At 42.6% G+C, this 17,305-nt stretch overlaps 2 protein-coding genes across 2 annotated transcripts; both read right to left on the bottom strand.

Annotated features, from left to right (window-relative positions):
• Nucleotides 1-5: 5 nt before the first annotated feature.
• dnajc9 (DnaJ (Hsp40) homolog, subfamily C, member 9) lies at nucleotides 6-2,720 on the bottom strand. Its single transcript, XM_008297521.1, has 5 exons — nucleotides 2,362-2,720; nucleotides 1,159-1,299; nucleotides 659-913; nucleotides 397-483; nucleotides 6-299 (listed from the first exon to the last, which is right to left on the bottom strand). Exons 1-5 carry the CDS (start codon nucleotides 2,533-2,535, stop codon nucleotides 198-200), a joined length of 759 nt encoding a protein of 252 aa, XP_008295743.1. The 5' UTR covers nucleotides 2,536-2,720; the 3' UTR covers nucleotides 6-197.
• Nucleotides 2,721-5,474: 2,754 nt separating this feature from the next.
• ndnfl (neuron-derived neurotrophic factor, like) lies at nucleotides 5,475-11,851 on the bottom strand. The gene is made up of 3 exons (XM_008297518.1): nucleotides 11,673-11,851; nucleotides 9,350-9,474; nucleotides 5,475-6,919 (listed from the first exon to the last, which is right to left on the bottom strand). The coding sequence occupies exons 1-3, from the start codon at nucleotides 11,849-11,851 to the stop codon at nucleotides 5,475-5,477; spliced, it is 1,749 nt and encodes a 582-aa protein (XP_008295740.1).
• Nucleotides 11,852-17,305: the final 5,454 nt, after the last annotated feature.

The following is a 17,305-nucleotide window of genomic DNA, read 5'->3' as shown; positions in this document are numbered from 1 at the left end:
CGATGTACTACATAAATATGGATTTATTCGTGTTTTACAACGAGAGAAATGACAAGAAATAAAAGATGCATGAACATTTATGAGGAGGTCTACAGAGGGAACCACGTGTACTTCAGTGTTAATCAAAAAACTGTCTTTTTTTTTTTTTTTAAATGAACAAATGCAGATATCTGCTGCAATCAGAACCTTTAAACTCTTCACTTTTTTCCTTTTTTTCCTTTGGGTGTTTTTTTGGCATATTTTGCTTCCAGGTCTGAGAGGAAACTGTTGAAATTCTGCTCTCTGGACTTCTGCTTTTGCTGCAAAATAAGAAAGAAAAGTTAGAAACAAACAACAACAACAACAAAAAAGCCAAATTTCATATGTACCGTACATGTGTGCATATATACTTGTTACCTTAAGCATCATCACAAGACTATCATCCTCATCGCCGAGCCCCATCTCTTTCTGCATTTCTTCTGCTTCTTGTCGCTCTCTGTCAGCCTGGAAGATCAATTGCAGTGAGACTTTGTAAAATTCAAAGAGAGTGAACACACCACTGAACATCAAAAGTAGATGATTAAAGGGTTATGGGTATATTATGGCAATCCAACAATAATGAAAAAGAAACTCAACTGAACAAAATCTACATAAGCTGTGAGGATTTTCAGGCTCTCACCCTCTTCCTGCGTGCCCTCTTCTTCTTGTTACTCTCCTGAGTAAACGCTGGGAAGGATGTGACTTCGCCGCCGTCTATGGCAGCCTGGATGATGCTGCACAGCCTGGGTTCATCTTCCTGGGAGCAGCACAGAGCCGAAGCTGTGATGGCGTCCATGTCGCCCTGGTGCTGCACGTAAAGCCGGATAACATCCTCACGCTCCTCGTCGGAGCCTTTGTATTTCTTCTCGAACTCAAGGATGTCCTGCACTGTGATCTAGGAGGAGGACGGGGAGAGAGGAAGCGACACAATGTGAAATTGAATGATGCTGCTCCAAATGAGCTAGTTGAGAAATACATTCAAATTAATGTATGGCAGATGCAGTAAACCCCCAACATTCCTGGAATACAAGTGACTCACTTCAGGAGTCACGTCATCACATGTATGAGACAAAGCAATCAGAGTGATTCATTATTGAGTCACGTTAGTAAACAAACAAAACACCTGCTGAGCTCCTGTACCTTGGGGAAGAGGAGTCTCCAGTAGTCTTCCCAGCAGCGGTCCTGACTCAGGACATCAGACTCTTCATCCACCACTCCCTGCTCGTCATAAACAGCCCTCTGCTCCTTGTCGCTCAGCACCGCGTACAGCTTCCCCAACACCTGCACGGACATTTTACACACATATGCAGCCCCTATTATACACTAAATATGAGAATTATAGAAACAGAATTTGGGTTTTTCCTGGCTCAGAATGGGGATTTAGGAGGTGACCACGCATGGCAGTAGGGATCATCAGTCTGTGTTGAGAGAGATCCATCCATTTTCCTCTAATTCTTAAGTTGGGATTTTTCTTTTGCATAGACTAAAAACTCTGAGGGATGCTTAAAATCTCTTTGGAGGCTGCAAAAAATGCCTCAATCCAGGAGAAAACCCTGATGCATGCATTAAAAGACCAGCGTATTGTGTGCATTAGTAACCAGCAGTTCTAAAAAGTCACGTCTACGGCATGTTTTGCCAAGAAATTTGTCAAAACTCAACTGTGCCTTATATTATGGACGCTGCTCCTTTTAAAATCTATGGCAATGCTGTAATTATTTAGCAGATATTTTTTGTACCTGGAAACACTGGATTACCAGGGTTGTTGCAACACTGCTATAGAGTATTTTTAGATTATATAATTCACTTGAGATGCCAAAAAGACTGACATTTCATTCTGGTTATATGTTCTGTACACACTAGTGTTTGGACTGAGTACTGATAAACCCATGAAACACCATGACACATACAGTATAATATAATATGTAATGATGAAACTACACATTATGCTTAGTTTGCCTTCATATCTATGTTATTTTGCTGCTTAAATGACACCATCTTTAATTATTTGAGTGTGTATGTATTTCAGGGGTGTGTTAAAGCTTGAAAATAAACAACAACAACAAAAAAGAAGCTATAAAAGGAGCAGGTTTTGTTTTCAATAAACGTAAAGACATAGCTTACCTGATGAATCTAATAGGCTAACAGGCCTCTGTTTCACTGGTAAAACAATGCTTGAAAAAACTCATCACACATGCATAACAAAAGGCTTTAGGATAAATGTTGACTGCACACCAGGAGGAAGGTGCTCAACCTGCACCATCTCAGTTAGCAAAGCTAGCTAGCTGGTTAGCCTAGCTTGTTTTGTGTGCGCTGTATGACAGCTAACAACAACGGAGGGCTCACCTGGAACTTCTCCGTGGCCTGCGGGTCATCGGGAGCCCGGTCTGGGTGGACTTGTAGAGACACTTTGTAGTAGCTCCTCCGGATGTCCGCCTCGGTCGCCTCTTTGTTGATTCCCAGAACCTCGTACAAGTTGGAGGTGCTGAACAGCTCCTGGCAGCGGTCGAGCAAACCCATCCTGACAGCTCTCCGGTTGCACCGAGGACGTTATTCCGAGTTTTGACCGGTAAAGTATCAACTCTTAAGCTTCCAAACGGCGTGTGTTGCTTCGTTTTATTGCTGTTTACTCTTAAATTCTACCAAATCTTTTGTTCTACGTTGCCTTGGTGGGAGATATCAATTTGGCGCGCTCGCTTGTCACATTCACCCGTACGTACAGCGACGTGCTGACGTAACAACAGAAACAGCTTCTGATTGGTTCATGTGACCGTCGCCGTCAAATAACGTAATGAGGTTATTGTTAGTTGGAAGTTGGTTTCTGGGACACTTTGGGTCAAACTTGTTCGTTATGCATAAGATCAACTATATTCTATGTTCTTTGATGTTACTCTGACTTTAACTGCAACATGAATTATAAATTGCACATACAGAAGTGTTTAAAATATTTTTTTCTAAACAGTTTTAATCTTGCTATATAATTTACAATTTAGGATCCAAGGAGAAGAGTTATAACTTTACTTCATTATCGGTGGTATTTTAAATCCAGGACAAAAATAATCCATAGGGATTTTTTTCTATTCTATTTAACCTACAGTAATCTAAGCAGTAACCTAAGAAATCAAGCTATATAGCAAGTGATCAGCAAGTTAATGTAACAGAACATTATTAGCTAACATAAAGTCAGCTACTTAGTCTTCTAGAGATATGATAATAATAAATATTTACTGCTAGTTTGCCCTGATGTTACTGTATAAAATGGTAGTGTACACAATTAAAAATCAATTGTAAGCTTAGTGTTTTAAAAATCACTGATGTCCAAGGAATGTCCTGTTTTTACACTTACACATTATACACAAGAAGTTTTTTTTTTTTTGTCATTTTTTGTTCTAATTAAAGACACCACATGACTCCCGTGTTAACAATAAAGAAAAGTTAGTATATGGATATTCTGTTTTTAAAAAAACACAAAGGCTTATTTTGTACTGTAAGAAAATGACCTTATCTCAAAACCACTTCTTTTGATTTTCTCAGATCAGTAAAATGATTTCAATACTACTTAAAGATTAGTAAGGTCACTATCATCCAAGAAAGGACCTGAAATGAATATTGACTGATGGTCAGAGGAGGAAATACAGTGAGTAAGGCTTTTAACTTTGAGGGGGCATTTTACTCCAGTTTACACTCTCTATACATATTGATTTATATTTTTGTGGCATAGTTTAGATTCATTTGTCCACTTTGAGGGAGGAGGTGCAAATGAATACAAAGTTAATCTGAGTGATCACCTTCATCACCTATTTGGGCATTTACAGTCACCAGATCTCAACCCAGTTAAACATCTGTAAGAAATTTTGCACCAGTGGGTCAGACAACACTCTCCACCAACGTCATCAAAACACCAACTGAGGGAATTTCTCATGGAAAAAAATGGCGTTCAGTCCCTCCAGTAGAGCTCCAGAGGATGCTGTATGTTGAGGATGTTGTAGAATTAATGCCATGCCATTGCACTGGGGCTATTCTGGTGGCAAATGGTGGCTCAATGCGCTACTAAGACACTTTGTGTTGGTTTTTGACTTAATTTGTCACCCATCTGCATATACTGGTATGATGTTGGTTGCATAGAATTACACCAACTAGCACTGAATTGCTTTAGTTAATTGACTCCTGGTGGGTCAAAAAGACTTGCAAAAAATATATGTGTAGAGTCTGGTAAATCTCATTATTAACTGATAATTAATATGTTATTATATTAGAATTTGGTTCATTTTAAATCGTACTTTAATTGAAACACTTTTGTAATTAAATTTAATTGAACCTTACACTGTTGTTATAATCAGCTGCACATTCTATGACTTTGACCCACTTCAGAAATAGAATTATCAGAATCTGACAGCCAAAAACAATTCAGTGATGTCTGACTGCAGGTAATATTTGGTCTTGTTTATGCAGACTTTGGGTTATGACATAAAAAAATTGATTAGTGGACAAACGACAAACTATATTAGCCTGGCAATGCACAGCTACTTTAAAACACAGTTCTTCTATCTGAAACACTGCTTAAATTTCCCTTTTATTATTTCAACTTGAGTCTTTCCAATGCAGTTATATCTAGTTACCAAAATAAAAATGCAGAATTTTCCTACGATTAAGTTTCGCAAATTATTGAGGCGTTGTACTCAACAAGCCTAATCTAGTACAATACAATCGAAGCAACCATTTGGATGCAAGAAAACCGCCTTGCACAGTCTAATTTACATTCATAGATCAGTCAGTCAAGAACATACAGATACCCTAGTATTTATTGGTGAGTTTGAAGCAGCACAAGAATACATCAAAGACAATGAGGCAAGTCACTAAGTATTTTTCACTGCTTCATGCGAAAGCAGAACACAAAGATACACACCGACTTTGAACTTAGCATCTTTAGATTGCACCCATCTGTGTTTCTAAGCCTGTACAATATGCAGCACTGGAGATGTACACTGCAAAGCCATCCTGTCTCAGATGTTATCTAATTATTGCCCCATCTGCTTCTGTTGCATATTTGGCACAGTCTCTGTTGTTGTTGTTGTATTGACTCTCTGTCATCACGAACCTCGTCTGTCCTTTGTACTCAGACACAAAATAAGCACTTGGACAACTGGCACATCATTATCATGATCAACAACGAAAAAACAAAATGACGAAAGCACAAGAGTTGTATTGTAAATGGTATGAACTTTTGCTGGTGCGCACATCTTTCTCATACGCTTTCCATCCACTTGCACTAATCGTGTAAGTAGAGTTTGAAGACAACCATTGCTCCTCCAGAGGGAATATGTCCTCGTTATGGTAACAGTCTCTCCACAACAGTCAAATGGCTTCGTTCTCTTGGTCAGTCTTAACAGCATGTCCATGGCTGATGCATTTTCCCCTAAATTGGGACAGTTTCAAAACCTCCTGTAGGGGGCGGCAGCTCAGCATTCCTTTCTAGTCTTCACCATCTTGCTGGCGTACTTGATAGGGATCCCCCAGCGTCTCATTAGATAGACATCAAACACATAGGCCATTCCTGGCTCCAGGCCCCCGATCACAGCTGTAGTGACGGCCCGTCGAGGATTCAGCTCCTGGAAATACTTGCAGAGAACCCTCTCGGTGTCAGAGCGCGACTCCGGCCCCAGACAGGGCGCAGTTAGAGCTGTGGTCTCCGCTTCACGGTTTCCAAGCTTTCTGCGGTACACACAGTACAGGCTCCTCTCCTCTGTGCCCATCCACGCCAGGGTGACGCTGTTGCAACCACGCAACCGGTTGAAGGACTTTATCTGCAAGGTGGAGGGCAGAGATGGGACCCCTCGGCGGTGGTAGGCTGATGACGTCTGCATTTTGACTGAAGCCATCAGTCCTCCTGGCAGCGCTGGGTCTCTAGCAGCAGGGATCTGCCCAGCGGTAGCACCTTCTCGCTCCAAGTGGATGAGATATGAAGGACTTCCCTGGAGCCAAATGTGCACCAAGTCCCCTCCCACAGCTTGTGAGGTCAAAACATGACCTTTACTCGACACGGTAACCTTGACCTTCTCATCTCCACCGCAGCTCTGCAAGGTGAGGAGGCCGCTCTGCTGCCAACCGCGAGTACGGAAACTGAAGAACTGCTCTGATTTGGAGCTTCTGTCGTGGAAGGTCACCCATCTCAGCTCTCCCTCTCGAAGCGTGGTGATCGCGGGTCGAGCCTCCTCGTGTGTCCGAGCGTAAGTCCCCTTGTAGGCCGCACTGGTCCCGTTCAGCCTGTCCATCACAAAGACGTCAAAGAAATACTGGGTGTCAGGTAGGAGCTCGGAGACGGTGCAGACGCTCTCCGTCCCCTGACATGCACACTGAAGATCAGCAAACTCATCAGTGAGGGAGGAAGGTGGAGAGCTCTGGGGTTCAGGAAAAGTGTCCCACTGCTGCCACCACCACTCTTTCAAAATGGGCCACACCGTCACTCTCCTCTTTTTCTCCTTCTTCTCTTGCTTCTGGTCGCTCTCCTTCCTCATGCTCTGCTGGGCAGCACAAAGGCTGCGGTAGTTTTGCTGAGAGTTGACGAGGACGCAGTAGTCGTAGCTGTTCTGTGTGTGTGGGAGGTCCGTTATGGAGGCACTGGGCGCCCAGCTGAGGGTGACACTGGTCATGCCCACACCTAACGTGTGAACTCGCGGGTCGGCCGGGAGCAGAGGGAAGATGCCTGAGGGCCCCAGGCCTTCATGGAGGTACACTGTAGCTCTGGTGTTCTGCTGTTTGGAGCGCAGCCTCAGGATGTAGATGGAAGCAGGAGGGTAGGAAGGACCCCTGTATGTGTCCACCGCGTTGCCGGCGAAGCTGTGTATTTTCTCCTCGGTTGCAGGACCTCGCCACCACACCTCGGGCGTGCTCTTTTTGGTGCTCCCTGTGAGGAAAGGCGAAATTGATCAAGTCAGAGATGTGTCTTGCTCATTGTTGCGTCACTTGGATGTTTGACTTTCAGTGAGCAGAAGGATGCATGTTCACAGTTTGACACGAGAAGACTGTTTTTACATTCATCTGCTAAAGAAAGGAAGCTTCTCGCTACGCAACATAAATCTAAACCAAATATATGATGCAACTTATTAAGTGTTGTGTGGAAACTGGCAGCCTTCAGTAGACACACTGACGATGGACTTTTGAGGAAAGTAGGACATATATATAATGCATCTAATATTTGCGTATTCATAGATTCTGGACTTTTAAATTAGGCAGAATGATTTGACAGAATTTTCGGGCCCTAATTATAATTCAAAGCAGAATATTCTGATATGTCTTAAAACCAGTCTGGAAGTGATCTTAGAATATTATGACCAAACACTGGATGATCTTACATCAGGCTGCTAATTGTGATTCTTAAATAAATAGTTGACATTTTTGAAGAGCTGCTTACCAGATGACATCCATGCCACATTCACATCCATGTGGTATCTATACAGTTGTCTTAGTGTCACCTCCAGACAAGGTTGCCAGGCAACCAGTGGAGACTCTAGCACGTCACTGCGTTCAAATAATAAATAATTTCAACAAATAATTCTATGCAAAAGCTTAATTTTTGCTTTTAGATGTCTGTTTATGATGTGGAAAATTTAACACACACGTTACAGTTTAGTAACGTCCGGCCCAGCTAGCTGTTTCCTACCACTTACAGTCTTTATGCTAAGCTAAGCTAATCGCCTCCAGCTCCATGCTTAGAGCAGCATTTACATTTTCTCAAACTGTTCATTTGATTCTTGCTTTTCTTAAAAGTCATATTTCGCTTCCATGTTTCTACCTGAATCCACAATAGTTTATAATTGAATTATAGAAATTAAATGACACGTAATAGACGCTGTAATCAAAAACGATGAAGATCAAACGAACAGAAATTCTATTTAGTGGTTATTGAGCCAATGTTGTGTTTTATAACAATGTGGAGGGACCAGGAGAAAAGAAAGCAAAACTATTACACTGTTCGGGTGTATTATTGCACATTTTATATTTTAATTTACAAGTGCAGCTACTTCAAACTACCTAAAACTACAACTCATCCCACTGAAACCTGGCTGATATATAGAAAAGTCTGAATAAAAGAACAGATAAATGCATAAAATGTCAACTGCCACTTCAAAAAACGGTTGCCATTATTTTCATTCAAACCTCAAGGGTTCTCATTTTGAAAAACAAACTCGTCACTTGAATGACGCAACTGGCGAATAAACACGAAAAAAAAATAAAAAAAATCACCACCACTTGTCTTCACTGTTCATGTCTCGACTAGATGAAAAATCGCTCCTCAAATGAGACCAAATGTTACAGAATCAAAGTGAATAATTCAGGCTGGCAATGGGGACCCATGAGCTCGGGGTCTGAATGATTCATGTGTCATTTTATAACTTCATAATGTTATTTTAGCATGTCGAGAAGCTTGTTTAGGTAACCTGGAAAAATGCTCATGGAACAGTCTGAGGGTCTGTTTTTCTTTTCCAGGAATCTGTGGCTTTTTTTTTATAGTCTTGAAATGTGATTACTTTGGTTTACTTTGAGCACTGATTGCTCTTGCTTGAGTACTTATTGTGCAGCTCCATAGTAAGTTTAATCCTCTGAGTTTATTTAATTAGTTTGGTTTGCTAGCCGCAGAATATTGCAGAGCCCGGTTTTATTTTATTGTTTACTCAATATTTGGATTGGGAGCTGGCAGCCGTTTTCGGTGTGTGTTTTACGATTCTTTAAAATCCGAAGCCTGGGATAAAATTTATGATAATGTGACAGCCAGATATGATCACACTCACTGTCTCTGTCCTTGTCAGAGATAATGGGTGGCATTTAAAAAAAAATATAGCCCTTTTCCGTGCTTTGAACTTGAACAAATGGGCGCATTGTGCTGATAAAGAGATAAAATATCTGCAAGTTTGGAGACAATCGCTTTTCAAAAGGCACTCAGGCTTCAGCTGTGAGATGATTGTTTGATAGAAATCAGTTTGTTGCTCTATGAATGCGGTATAACAGTGGTAGTAAATTAAAGCTGTGACCTCCAAGCTGCTAATATAAAAAAAGACAAACAAACAATGCAAAACCCATAAAAACAAAGCTTTTATCGCCTGTTAGCTTGGTCATCCTCTCTATGTCATATACAGCACATTTTGATCATAAAGCAGCTCCAGGGCTCTTCTACACATCCAGATTTAAGCAACGATTAGATTCTCTGCCCTTCGCTTAATCCCTGTATGTTCTGTAATCGTGATCACATCTAACTGATCGTCTTAGCTCAGCCAGATGTGGAGGGAGCTGAGGTAAAGAGGGTGTCCAGAGGTGCGGTCTTACTATCTCCACTCACACTGCAGGCTTTTGAGCGGTTTGTCCTTCAGGGTGCGAGCGGCCAAGCTCCACTCGATGGGGAGGTCGCAGGGGCCCACGGTCACCGACATGGCCAGGGCTTTCTTCTTCAGCGTGAAGTACAACCTGTGGACAAGCACCAACGACAACGGCGAGAAGTTGTTTGATTCGTCATGGGGGGGAATGTCAAACAGATAACAAGCTGTTTCCATTCAGCTGCAAGGTGAATGATGGGAAGACTAGATATCTCCCAGTGCACACTGAGCAACATTCTTTCATTTTGTTGGATGATTCTTAGATAAGGTGGTCTGGTTATAGTGGAGTCTTTTTTTTATACTCAAACTTGACGATTTCAACGCTTCAGACATTTGCCTGTGTTTCTATTCGCCTACATGCTGATCAGTCGTTTGATAGCAGATCAGGAGAGGTGACCTGGGAATCTGATGATAAGGCTGCACTGACAGTTTCAGATGGATATCTGCCGGCTTGCTGCAACCATCTGGGATCGTGCTTAGCATAGAAACTATTAAGTTCTTCTTTTTTTTTTGTGATCAGATGTTTTAGGAAAAGTGTTACTGCGTGCTGGATTGCAGATTTGCATAACTGATGGCACTTCAGATGCTTTTTAACATTCACGCTGCGGCGATCTGGTCTTATGTCACTTCTATCACTATTCTTTATCTCTGAGGTTGATCTCATTTCAACTCAAAGTGTTTTGTAGAATTCCTTTACAGTAAGTCACCACTCATGAGAATTTAGTAACCGCATGGTTGTTCCTTAATAAATATTAGGTCTACTTCTGCACAAACACAATTATTCATGATGCTGTGCAGATGGCGTTTGTTTCCAAACAGATGTGCGACACTGTCGTTCTCAAGGGCACATTGCAGCTTATTTAATAGAGTGATTAATTTCCGAATCAGTGTTTTCTCTCCATTATTTGCCATGTGGCTCTGCATGACTGCACTGGTGGACAGACTGCTGCACACAGGGAGATGCATTTCGCAATTTTCAGCTCCCACATTCAGAAAGCAAGCACTGGCACTGTTGTGTCGGGTTCAGGCCAAATGGGCTTCACTTCCTCTTGCTCTCTCAACAGTGGAGCTGGAATCAGCCTCTGTCTCCAGAAAGGTGACGATGGAGAATGACTGGTGACACGTTAGTGAAGCAGGAAGGACGAGCAGACCTCAGGATTTACCCATGAGGCTTCGTGAAGTGCAAGTGAGGACAAACGTTCACTTTTCTCGCTGTTAGCGAGTCATTTAGGGTGAGTTTGAAAAACATATTTAGCTCCATGCGCGGGAGTTTAACTTGCTGCAAAAACAAAGCAAACTGTTTTCTGTTTGGATTATCAGTGACTCATTTGCATCAGACACAAGTCTCAGTAGAAAAAAGTGACATACTGAGATATCATGTATGATGAAAGTGCAGTTTTTATCCATTTTTATAATCTTTGATGGCATATATTACCAACATGTGATGGTTCCAGCTTCTGAAAAACGTGAGCATTTGACGTTTTCTCTTTCCAATAGTCAGAAATTGAGTAACTTTAGATTTGGGACAATTAGTTGGATAGATTTATTTGAAGAACTGTGATATATGTTATATGCTAGAGTGCTTTCCTACCTTTCTGATCAGTTTTAGGACCCCATCTCAAAAAGAAATTAACCAACATTCTTGACAATATGTGTTAATTTGAATGTATTTTAATCTTTATGTTATTTAACTGTATTTAAATGGATCTTATTATGATTTTGTTCTCATATAAGATTCAGTCAGATTGCCATTATTCACATTTTTGTGTGATTATATTTTCACTTACTGCCACATGTTGTAAAAACTGTGCATTTCAAGCAGGTACCCATCACTTCTTTTTTTTTCTTTTGACCTATTTGTTAATTTGCTAACTACTTTTTATGAACACAAATCCCAGCAGTAGTGAAAAGCAAATTTTAAGGTATTTTTCAGCTCTGTTATACATTTCAAAGGGAAATATTGCACTTTTTACTCCACTGTAACTTATTTGGCTTTACATTAAACATCAAAGCAAAGCAAAAAATGTATGGATCCTTAATTCTAGTTGAATAATGGAATATAATTTACTCTGAACTGCACAACTTTTTACTTTTTATGTACTTTTGCTTAAGTGAAAACTTAACTGCATGACTTTTACTTGTAAAGGAGTGTTTTTCAACTGCTCCTTTTTCTAAGTACTTTTCCCACCACTGATCACAGCACCTCGTTCATCAACGGATTCATCAATATTAAAAATAATCTTGGTGCAGCCCTAATGGCAAGCCACACGAATACTTCCCATCTGTTACCTGCGGGTTCGTCCTTTAGGGAGCGTTACAGAGGTGATCTTTCCCTCCGGTAACCACGTAGTCGGGCGAAGCGGCACTTCATTCTCGGGTGCCAGAGCTGAGTGCACCTGGGGCCACGAGGAGCCCCAAACCAGCGCCAGAGCTGCACCGAGACACCAGGAGAAGGTCGTGAGCGCCATGGCTGATTCTTTGCTCTCTTTCTGTCTTGTACTCTTCTGACTTTCCTCAGTCCCTTACGTCCTGGATACCTCCCAGACTCTGAAAAACGCACGGTGGAAAGGTCAGGAACATCAATCAGAGCCCATCAGTAACACACACTCACAGTCAGGCACTCAAACACACTTAGTTAAATTCCTACTGTACCATTCACACAGACACTAAAGAGCTGTAGCGGCTGATGATTCATTGATATGAAGAAACATCCTATCCTATTCAGACAGAATTATTCATGCCGGGGAAAAGAAATTGCCATGCTATATTACTCTGGGATGTGTGTGTGTGTGTAGCACAGCTTGACACTCACTGTAAAAAATCACCCATCGCACCACTTTTCAAAGTGTGAAGTGGGTTGCTAATATCGCTCTGAAGTCGATGCCTTTACATCTACATTTCTATTTTTAGTTGGAGGGTTCAAATGGGTCTGTTCTCCAAATATCTTTCATTACGGTTATTAGCAGGCGTGCTATCAGGAGAAAGTGACGCCATGCTGGTGTGCAGAGAGGTACACAAACAACACCTGGAGGTGCTCTGATGCAGTCAAATCCAATCAGCATAGATTAATGCAATGCCTAACAAGAGTGTCAGATGTTGTCTTTCTTTCTCTCTTTTATTTTATTCTACTGGTTCACTGTCTTTTTTTTTTTAATGTGTGTGTGTCTATATGTGGGTGTGTGGTTGTGATTTAGTGATAGTAGATGATTACAGGTCTCAGTGTTCTTCTTCCTCCCGGGAGAAAACACATTTGTTCAAAGTCACACAGTCTTCACAAACGCACTCCCCGCCTTCCCCTAACAAGGTGTATTATGTCAGCGCCGTGCCCTATAGATCAGATGACAATCACAGTGGAACCACGGAGGCAGCTACAGAAGGTACATCTGAGTCTTGCGGGCCCCGGGACGCTCCGACATCCAAACTCACAAACCGTCGCACAGCTACAAAGTCGCACAGAAGCGCCTGCTCATTATCCTTGCACAGAAAGAGGGGAGTGAACGACCCATAAAGCTTCAACTGGGAGACATGCAGCGGGAGAGAAAAACAGATTGAAATGGGAGGGAGGAGAGGAAAGGGGTAGGCAGAGGAAGGGAGGGCTGTGGAAATGGAGAGCAAGAAGAGGAGGATGTTGGATCCTGGAGTAATTAGAGGGAAGAAGACGGAGAGAGGGAAAGGGGTAGAAAGTGAAAGTGAAAAAAGAGGAATCAGAGGAGATTGCCAAGCAACAAGGTTGCAATGAATTTGTCTCTGAGTTTTAGCCAGCCATATGAAGCTGATTGGTGTTTACTTTAGACCCCGTGCCAAATGTCCAGCGTGTCACATATTTCCAGACGGCTGCACAACCTCACAGCTCCTCTCACACTCCCCCCCTCCTCCTCCTCTTCTTCCTTCCCACCACCACCACCACTCCACCCCGGCTTCATTCAATCTTCAAGATGAGACACAAAAAAGCTTGGCGGGCTTGTTTCTTCAAAACGCACCCGCTGATAAAATATGCATACGGCTCCTCAGCAAATTATGGCCAATTGAATTTTCATAAGGCAAAAAGGCTGGGTCTTACAGAGAGAGGGAGCTTAGTGAACTTAACTACCGCCCTCTATAAATAAATACACACTCTCCTTTAAACACAGGAGCTCATGACTTTGATGGTCCCGCTCACTCACTGCTCAGCTCTATTTGAGTTTCCTCTTTCTATTATGTTTATCCCAGACTGTCAACTGGCTGCATTTATTCTGGAAACTGTTTGGGTTTTAATTAAAGATACTTGAGCCCTGCTCTGTTTATCTTTTTCTTTCTCTCTCTCTCTCTCTCTTTTTCCTTTCTCCTGTCTGCTTTTTCACTTCATCTGGCCTCCTTATTTAGAAGTTGATGCAGGCTCGGTTTCAGAGGGACAGGTTGAGTGCTGTGTGTGCTGTCTGTCTGCACATTGTATTAGCTATCTTCTATCTCCCTGGGCTCTGGCAGGACCATCTGCCTTCTGTTATCTGTGGGCAGGGACAGATTAAATGGCATGGGGTGGTCCCTGCAGGATCCGTTGTCCCCCCCTCCCCTCCGCCTCCTCCTCAAACTACTACGGGCAGAGAAGTCGGCCTGTGATTCACGGCGGGGGTTGAAGAGATGATGGCGGGTGTAACATGCGATGACCATGGAACTTGATAGGATTTTACGGCTGATTTTCTACCTCGCTGCGTGTACATCTGAATACATTAACCCTTCTTCCTGACTGTCCCTTTTGTGCCTCTTGTTCTCACACACTTTTATACAGTAGCATGCCATTTCTTCCTACTTTGTGTCTGTTTGTGCTCCATCTGCACTCACACTTTTCTTTGAAAATAACAAGAGAACACACCACAACCTTTGCACAAATGTGATGGTATCACAGTTAAAGTACCTTGCATCTGTCCAGTTTTTTTTTCTTTTCTTTAACCCTCCAGAGATCACACACACACACACACACACACACACACACACACACACACACAAAAACAACTGATTCAAAGAAACAAGTTGCTGACTTACACAACCAGTTGAAATTTGAGACGCTGACGCACTCATTCACACACACACACACATGCTCTTGCAAGGACAACATGCATGCATGCATCCCCCCTTACCTTCTCTCAGTGCACGCTCTCCCTCTCTGGTGCAGGGAGTGAGGGATGGGATCAAAATGAGAGAGAGGATGGAGGAGGAGGAGGAGGAGGAGGAGAAGAGATGGGTTGGAGGGGAGGAGGGGGGGACGGATGAGAGTCGGTTGCGAGGAGAGGAGGAGCGACGGCAGGTTGTTGTCGGGTGTTCCACTGACTCCCATGAGCTCCCCCCTTACTTCAGGAGGTGTCTGTTCAGGGCTCAGGTGTCCCTTCAGGGCTCTCCCGGCTCCGGTGCGCCCCTGGTGCGGCGCGAGGCTCCCCAGACGCTCCTCCTCACTCCCAGTCCTTCACACGTGGAGGCTCGTCCTGCTGAACACAAGTGTGAATGTCATCCAGTCAGCGAAGCTTCCTTCTCCCTTCTTCTGCCACTCTTTTCTCTTTCTCTCTCTTCCCCCTCCTCCTTCTCCTTCCTCCTGTTCTTTTCACTTGTTCCCTCTGTTTACCTCCTCCTTGCTAGAGCTCACTTGCAATTCAAATGGACTCATGTGTGACTGTGTGTGTGTGTGTGTGTTTGTGTATCTGTATGTGCAATCTGAGAGTGAGGGAGCGAGTGGGTGAGTGTGAGGGGGCTGACGGTGAGGTCGCTGAATGGGGGTGGTGATGAGAAAAGAGAGAGAGAGAGAGAGAAAGAGAGAGAGAGGGAGAGAGTGTGTTGTGAAGAGCGGCGTTAGGGAAAGGGGAGGTGATGTAAAAGTTAAATGCATTCACAATACACCAGTGTCTGGCCGCCCCGATAACATCTGTATCGACGGTTTCAGACGGCATGTTGGAGGTTACGCTGTCTTTGTGCCCTTATCGCCTGCTCAGTCAGTGGCTTAATCTGCCTCTAAATGAACATGTTTAAATGGAGGAGCAGCCTATTAGACCCCTGATAGATTTATGCAAATATTTAGCGCACATCCTGGCTGTAAAATAAATTAAATGTTAAATTAAAAGAGTGGAACTGTATCCTAACCCTAACCCTTGATGCTTATTTGTCTTGTAACACTTAGTGGCTACTGACTTGGAACACTCGCTTTATGCACTGAAACACAAAGTTAAATTATTTGTATGTGAAAACCGACTTGGCAATAAAACCAATTCTGATTTGACAACAATTTATCTGCTTTTTTTTTCTCCATTCCTAAAATAGAGTAAGATAATTGTATTCTTTTCCTTGCGAGGTTTTATCGCTTCATATTGTTTTCTACACTGTTGTGTGCAGTACAGAGCTACAGCTTTAAATGATTATTTATTGTTTACTGTATCACAGTTTAGCTATCAAATGTGGATAACTGCAGTCATTCATCTCATGGTTTCATTGGATTGTAGTTGGTTTGGTTCTGTTGTGGCCTTCCTTTACACTCTGCTTTTTGACTCACGTTTCAAAGGAGTCCAAATCACAAAACACTGCAGCAGATGGTTCTGTTGTCTTTATTTTTCTAATTCCACCCATCATCTATACAGCGCTTAATCCTCACTAGAGTCGTGGGGGGCTGGAGTCTATCCCAACTGACTCAGGGTGAAGGCAGGGGACACCCTGGACAGGTCACCAGTCTATCACAGGGCTACACTTAGAGACAGACAACCAAGCACACTCACATTCACACCTACAGACAATTTAGAATCACCAATTAACCTCAACATGTTTTTGGACTGTGGGAGGAAGCCGGAGAACCCGGAAAGAACCCACGCTGCACCGCGAGAACATGCAAACTCCACGCAGAAAGATCCTGGATGTCCTCACTGGGATGCAAACTGACAACCTTCTAGCTGCGAGGCAACGGTGCTCACCACTGAGCAGCCCTATTTTTCTGATTGATTAAAGTCTTAGGGCTGCAAGGTGGCTCGGTGGTTAGCACCGTTGTCTCGCAGCTAGAAGGTCACCGGTTCGCGTTCAGGTTAGGATGCCTGGGATTTTCCACGTGGAGTTTGCATGTTCTCCCCGTGCAGCGTGGGTTCTCTCTGGGTTCTCCAGCTTCCTCCCACACAGTCAAAAAACATGTTGAGGTTAATTGGTGATTCTAAATTGTCTGTAGGTGTGAATGTGAGTGTGCTTGGTTGTCTGTCTCTAAGTGTAGCCCTGTGATAGACTGGTGACCTGTCCAGGGTGTCCCCTGCCTTCGTCCTGAGTCAGCTGAGACAGACTCCAGCCCCCCACCATCCTAGTGAGGATTAAGTGATGTATAGATAATGAATGGATTTCTAAGTCTTAGGTGAGGTCACGTTCTACACGTTTCCCGTCATGGTTTCTGCTGAAGCTGGCCCAACCCCCTACTTCTGCCACAACCGATCGTCATCTAATAAATCACAGAAAATACAGTAAATAATTACTCTGTGTATCATCACTGACATCACTTCCAAGCGCAAATTCACCTCAATAAATAAACAAATATGTGAGAATGTAATTTGGAATTAATACATAAAAGTGGTTAAAACACAGACTCAGAAATGATGGATGTAGTTTTAAATATGAGGATTACTTGTATGTTTTTTTTCAGTATTCGGGTTTATAAATTTCAAAATAAGAGCAAAGAAATAATTGCAGTTCCTTACTGTAGTGTAATTTCTTGGATGGTGGACACATCATATTGCAGCAAAATGCCTTATTTATTGTTACATACTCACATAATATATACATAGTTGAACACCAAACTAGAATAGGCCTTATTTTTTGTTATTTCAGTTCATGCTTGTCCTCTTACATATAAGATTAGTTTCATCCTGGTTAAAAAGTTCAGAGTTAGATGTAGAAAGTGTTAGCTCAGCTTAGCATCAAAACTGGTAGCAAGC

Source organism: Stegastes partitus, unplaced genomic scaffold (genome assembly GCF_000690725.1).
Source record: "Stegastes partitus isolate 25-593 unplaced genomic scaffold, Stegastes_partitus-1.0.2 Scaffold1226, whole genome shotgun sequence".
Lineage (NCBI taxonomy): Eukaryota > Metazoa > Chordata > Actinopteri > Pomacentridae > Stegastes > Stegastes partitus.
This window is presented reverse-complemented; position numbering and strand designations above follow the sequence as displayed.

Coding starts and splice junctions, on each gene's coding strand:
- dnajc9 (XM_008297521.1), bottom strand. CDS start 2,535: ATGGGTTTGCTCGACCGCTGCCAGGAGCTGTTCAGCACCTCCAACTTG. Junction 914..1,158: donor GGAGACTCCTCTTCCCCAAG/GTACAGGAGCTC, acceptor TCCTCCTCCTAG/ATCACAGTGCAGGACATCCT. Junction 300..396: donor GTCTTGTGATGATGCTTAAG/GTAACAAGTATA, acceptor CTTATTTTGCAG/CAAAAGCAGAAGTCCAGAGA.
- ndnfl (XM_008297518.1), bottom strand. CDS start 11,851: ATGGCGCTCACGACCTTCTCCTGGTGTCTCGGTGCAGCTCTGGCGCTG. Junction 9,475..11,672: donor CCTAAAGGACGAACCCGCAG/GTAACAGATGGG, acceptor GCTTGTCCACAG/GTTGTACTTCACGCTGAAGA. Junction 6,920..9,349: donor ACCGCTCAAAAGCCTGCAGT/GTGAGTGGAGAT, acceptor CTTTCCTCACAG/GGAGCACCAAAAAGAGCACG.